Source organism: Zalophus californianus, chromosome X, assembly GCF_009762305.2.
Source record: "Zalophus californianus isolate mZalCal1 chromosome X, mZalCal1.pri.v2, whole genome shotgun sequence".
NCBI classification, from domain to species: domain Eukaryota; kingdom Metazoa; phylum Chordata; class Mammalia; order Carnivora; family Otariidae; genus Zalophus; species Zalophus californianus.
Genome location: NC_045612.1, coordinates 106,142,459 through 106,148,163, shown reverse-complemented (window position 1 = coordinate 106,148,163; position 5,705 = coordinate 106,142,459). Strand labels below are relative to the sequence as shown.

At 41.3% G+C, this 5,705-nt stretch overlaps 1 protein-coding gene across 1 annotated transcript; it reads left to right on the top strand.

Moving 5' to 3' along the window:
- The first annotated feature begins 2,790 nt into the window (after positions 1 to 2,790).
- On the top strand, positions 2,791 to 5,192 carry LOC113930176 (DDB1- and CUL4-associated factor 8-like). The gene has a single exon (XM_035725365.1). The coding sequence runs from the start codon at positions 2,961 to 2,963 to the stop codon at positions 4,722 to 4,724; it is 1,764 nt and encodes a 587-aa protein (XP_035581258.1). The 5' UTR covers positions 2,791 to 2,960; the 3' UTR covers positions 4,725 to 5,192.
- Positions 5,193 to 5,705: the final 513 nt, after the last annotated feature.

The window sequence follows — 5,705 nt, the reverse complement described above, 5'->3', positions numbered from 1 at the left end:
ACAGCAGCCAGTACCATATTTTTAAAAAGTAAGTAAGAGGGGGTGCCTGGGTGGCTCAGTCGGTTAAGCGTCTGCCTTCAGCTCAGGTCATGATCTCAGGGTCCTGAGATTGAGCTCCACATCAGGCTCCCTGCTCAGCGGGGAGTCCACTTCTCCCTTTCCCTCGGCCTGTCTCCCCCCCACCCCGCTTGTGTACTCTCTCTCTCTGAAATAAATCTTTAAAAATATATAAAAAGTAAGATAATGCCATTATCCTGCTCACAAGCATCTAAAGGCTTTCCAGTACACACAGAATGAAATAAACATTAAAATTCCTTATGATGTTCAAAAAGGCTCTTCAGTTGGCCTTTGATTCTTCCAGTCCCATTGCTGACACTCTCCCTAATGCTTACTTATATTGCTTCAGTCACAGTGGCCTCCTCAAAGTTCCATGAACATTCATATTGTGATAGTATTTTATTTATTTTTTATGCTACTATTTTAAACATTTGCACTCAAATGTCATTCTGTAGAGAATGTTGTTATCTTAGATATTTGCAGTGCTCCATTTCTCTTTGCATTCAGCCCTCTACTTAAATGTCATCCTGTAAAAAGACTTTCCCTGAATGCACTATCTAAAATAACAGCATGCAGTCTGTATCTACTTACACACCTTTATTTCTCTCCATAATATTCATCACTGCCTCATATGTTGTATTGACTTGTCTACTGTCACTTTTTTCTGCTATATTATATACTCCATGAGTGAAGCAATTACCACTCTTATTCACCACCTGTAATATCAGGACCTAGAACATTACATTGTGCATTGAAGCTCTAATAAATTTTTGGTGAATAAATGGGAATGGAAATAAACTGAACAGATCAATTAAATTAAAAGAAAACTTAAATGAAAAGCCAACTTATAGTCAAAATTTGCTTAATGAGCATGTAGAAAAAAAGTCAGATTAACACAATAGCATCAGGTTAAAATGACCCGATTTAACCTCTAACACTGGAACTGTTCCTTGCAACTTGCAACGGGACAAGACATTTCTGAAGCAAATTAATAAGGCTTCCTCCCCTGGACATTGCCAGGTTGGGCATACTAGGGTTTGATGCTCTAGTTTTCCTGTTTTTGTGCTCCATGGCCAAGCAAGACCCCTTGTTAATGAACATTATCTCTTAAAAAAACGACTATGCAATACGTCATACTTAGAAAAGGGTATATAAATGTATATGCCAGGCAATAAGTAATAAAAAGAATAACAACATACCTATATTCAGAGCAAGCCATAAATACTACCAAGAAATTTTGAAGCTCCCTCTCTACCAGATTTTAACTTCCTCCCCTCCTGTAAAGGTAATAATTACCCTGAAGTTTGAGTCAATTATTTCCTTGCCTTTTAAAATAGTTTTACTAGTATGAAAACTATAAGGATCTGCATAAAAATGAAATTATTGACTATTCTTTCACTTGTGTTTCCATTAATCATTCTGTTTTTAAGATTCATCCATGTTGATGTATTTATTAATCCTCACTTTTGTACATTATTCCATTATAGGAATATATGCTGATTTATTTATGCATGTTACTCTTGATGGGCTTTCAGGTGGTTTTCAAGTTGTTGAGCTACTCTTTACAAATGCTGTGAATATTCTTTTACGTGTCTTTCCATTACTACCACCTTGGAACCATTCTCTTTCTTTAGAAGACTTTATACTTCTTTGTTTAATCAATTTTGCATTGATCTTGCAATTGCTCTGAGGGAAATCCTGTTTTCCTCATTCCGGCATTCTTGGCGGTTTGAAAATTTACTGACATACCTTAGATAATTCACTTGGAGAAGCTCTGAACTTAACACAGCAGTGCCAATTAACTGTCTCTGAAAAGCTGTTTTCTCTTCCTAAAAGGCCCCCAAGAAGCCTCTGAAATATTCTGGGAAATATTTAAAATATTTTGATAGTTCTATGACATCACAAAAGAAATTTTTCTTTCATTAAATCGTGTTGATGCTCCCTAAGTATCCTAAATTGAATTAACCCCAAATAAATACATAGAATCCCTGGTGGAAAAAGAAAAAGTTTGTGCTTCTATCTCAAATTGGTGAAGGAGTTACTGATTTCAATGTCTACTTTAAATTGACCAGTTATTATCAGCCTTGATTACACTGAGGGACTAAATTACTCTTCTTACTAAGAAAGTCTGCCAGATGTAACAAATAAATTTGTTTGGACACACAGTTAAATTTGCATTGCAGATAAAAAAATGAGTATTTTTTGGTAGCTGTATGTTCAGTGCAATATTTGGGATCTACTCATACTAAAAAGTATTTTTAAATCTAAAATGCAATTAACTAGGCAACGTGTCTTTTATTGACGACATTTCTACCAATTAGAGCTGTCAAGGTTTCCCTAAAGTTGTTTGATTTGCTGAAGGTATTTTTTGTATGTCATAAACTCACTAGCTTTGGGGACCTTAGCAATCTTTCATTGTGTTTGCCTATTTCTTCATTTCATACTGTACATCATATTCAAGCAAAGCACTGTACATCACGTTCAAGACAAGCACTGAGAATCTTATAACAGTTCTGCCTAAACAGTATCACTTTTGCTGATAGTTCTCTGAGAATATTTTCCCAAAGTGCAACGTGTTCCCATCTTCAAAAGAAGAGAATGCACAGCCACTGACAAGGGTAAGATAGTTGCGGGGGTGGGGCTGAGGGCCTGGAAAAGTCTGAGCAGTCCTGAGATACCGCGAGATGCTAGACGGGACAAAGTCTTCTGAACCTCACCAGCTCCCATACTTCCAACTGCTTCAGCCGGCTAATCACCCTTCCGGCTTTGGCTTACCGCGTTAGCATCTTGCCGCTAGGTCTAGCCAATTTTCCCTGGTCTGTCCCCAGCCGGGCCGGGCCTCCTCCCTTCCTCCAACTTGTGGGGCTTTTTCCCACTCCAGACAGGCTACAGCGTCATTTAAGATGTCTGACAACGGGAGCAGCACAGATGGCCCACAAGACTCAGGAAGAAGCAGCCTGCTTAATAGCCCTGAGGAGCAGTCTGAAGTGGATGCCTGGAGAGAGACATCTTCAGACACTGAACTGAGCTTGAGTTTGACCAGAGATGGTGGCGTTCTCAGCCAGGCCAGCCCAGAAAGTCAAGGCACAGACGCAGAAAGTTCAGCTGAAAACATCAACTTTGAAAGCACGGAAGACTCGGACCAGTTCTTCTGTGAGGAAAACCTATTCCCTTATCACCCAGCGGAAGAGGAGGAGAGAGGAGCGGCCGCAGAACAGCCTCAGGTACTGTGCGATGAAGCTAACCGTGATCAGTATTTATCAGATGAGGATCGGGCCCTGGAGGACTGGGTGTCCTCCGAAACATCTACCCTGCCCCGCCCTCGCTGGCAAGTCCTTTCTGCTCTTCGAGAGCGGCAGCTGGGTTACAGTGCCCGCTTCGTATATGAGGCCTGTGGGGCCAGAGTCTTTGTGCAGCGTTTCCACCTGCTCCATGAGCTTGAAGGCCATCATGGTTGCGTCAATACTGTGCACTTTAACCAACGTGGCACCTGGCTGGCCAGTAGCAGTGATGACCTTAGAGTGATAGTGTGGGACTGGGTGCGTCGGCAGCCAGTACTGGAGTTTGCGAGTGGTCACAAAAATAATGTCTTTCAAGCCAAGTTCCTTCCCAATTGTGGTGATTCCACCTTGGCCATGTGTGCCCGTGATGGGCAGGTGCGCATAGCAGAGCTCTCTGCTCTACCACACTGTAAGAATACTAAGCGTGTGGCCCAGCACAGGGGAGCCTCCCATAAGTTGGCTCTGGAGCCAGACTCCCCTTTTAAGTTCCTATCTTCAGGTGAAGATGCAGTTGTTTTTGCCATTGACCTCAGACAAGGCCGGCCAGCTTCCAGAGTGGTGGTAACCAAAGAGAGGGAGAAGAGAGTGGGGCTGTATACAATCCATGTGAATCCTGCCAGTACTTACCAGTTTGCCGTGGGCGGAAAAGATCAGTTTGTAAGAATTTATGACCAAAGGAAAATTAATGAGAATGAGAATAATGGGGTACTCAAGAAATTCTGTCCTCATCACCTAGTCAACTGTGATTCCAAAGCAAACATCACCTGCCTTGTGTACAGCCATGATGGCACAGAGCTCCTGGCCAGTTATAATGATGAAGATATTTATCTCTTCAACTCCTCTGATGGAGATGGAGCCCAGTATGTTAAGAGATACAAGGGGCACAGAAATAATGCCACAATCAAAGGCGTCAATTTCTATGGCCCCAGAAGTGAGTTTGTGGTGAGCGGCAGTGATTGTGGGCACATCTTCCTCTGGGAAAAATCATCCTGCCAGATTGTTCAGTTCATGGAGGGAGACAGGGGAGGCACCATAAACTGTCTTGAGCCCCATCCTTACCTACCTGTGCTGGCAACCAGTGGCCTAGATCATGAAGCCAAGATCTGGGCACCCACAGCTAAAGCTACCACTGAGCTGATCGGGTTAAAGGATATGATTAAGAGAAACAAGCGAGAACGGGATGAAGATCGCATACACCACACTGACCTGTTTGACAGCCACATGCTTTGGCTCCTCATGCGTCACCTGACACAGAGAGGTCATTACCAGCACTGGGGAGCTCCTGAAGTTGGAGTCATGGATGCAGAGTCGGATGCTTCTTCCAGTACCTCCAGTTCATCTGAGGAGGAAGAGAACCAAGACCGTGTTCAATGCCTTCCGTCCTGAAGGCCTCATGCCTGCTCCAGCTAGATGTCACCTCAGAAGGCCAGACTTTAAGTTTAACATTCAGTTTAACAATAAATTTGTTTTTGTTTTCTATTTTCTACCATTAAAACCACCTTTTCCATCTCTTTACTCTCCCTTCTTTACATTCTTCCTCTCCCATTCCTTTCCTCTCACTTGGTTTCTTTATTCCTCTCTCTTAACCCATTATATCTCTGTGTAAGAAAATATGTAAGGTTTTTCGTTTTTTATTTTTGCCTCTTTTCATTTGTTTTCTTATGGCTCAGCTCTTATAGCTGACTTTTAAAGGTTCTGGTGAAAAAATTAATAGCCTTATTGAATCTCTCTTCTCATTTCTGACACCCTGAAAGCTACGACCTTTTTTCTTTCATCTTTAGCAGTTTAAGGTTAATTTCTTCAGTTGACTTGAAAATTTCAGAAATGTGTTTATTCTTTAAAAGTAAAGTAAAATAAAGCAAACCATGGTCTTGTTCCTTTAATGCAGACACTTGGCCATACACACACACACACACACACACACACCCATTATACACACATACAGACTCTCTTTCACTCTCTCTCACAGAAAAGGAAAAGAGGAGAAAGGGTGCATAAATTCCTAACAAGATAATTCATGCTTCTGGAATAATTAGGGATTGTTGACACTTTCTGAATCCCTGTGTTAATATTGATTAATTTGAGCGGACAGAGGCTGGTAAAAATTAAACTTCATCACATGACATTGTTTATTCTGCACTCTCAATTCTCTTGAAGTTTTATGGCAAGAGCTCCCACAGGATTGCCTTCCAGGAAGTCCTCTTGGGACAACCATCTCCTGTAAGATACCAGCCAGGAATATAAGAATGCCTAATATTTGAGAATATATATGTGAAATGACTTTAAGAATAACTTAATGTTGCAATAAAGAGTTGTTTATCCTTACAGATAACTGATACCATTGGAAGAAAATTTCCATTAGACATC

Coding starts and splice junctions, on each gene's coding strand:
- LOC113930176 (XM_035725365.1), top strand. CDS start 2,961: ATGTCTGACAACGGGAGCAGCACAGATGGCCCACAAGACTCAGGAAGA.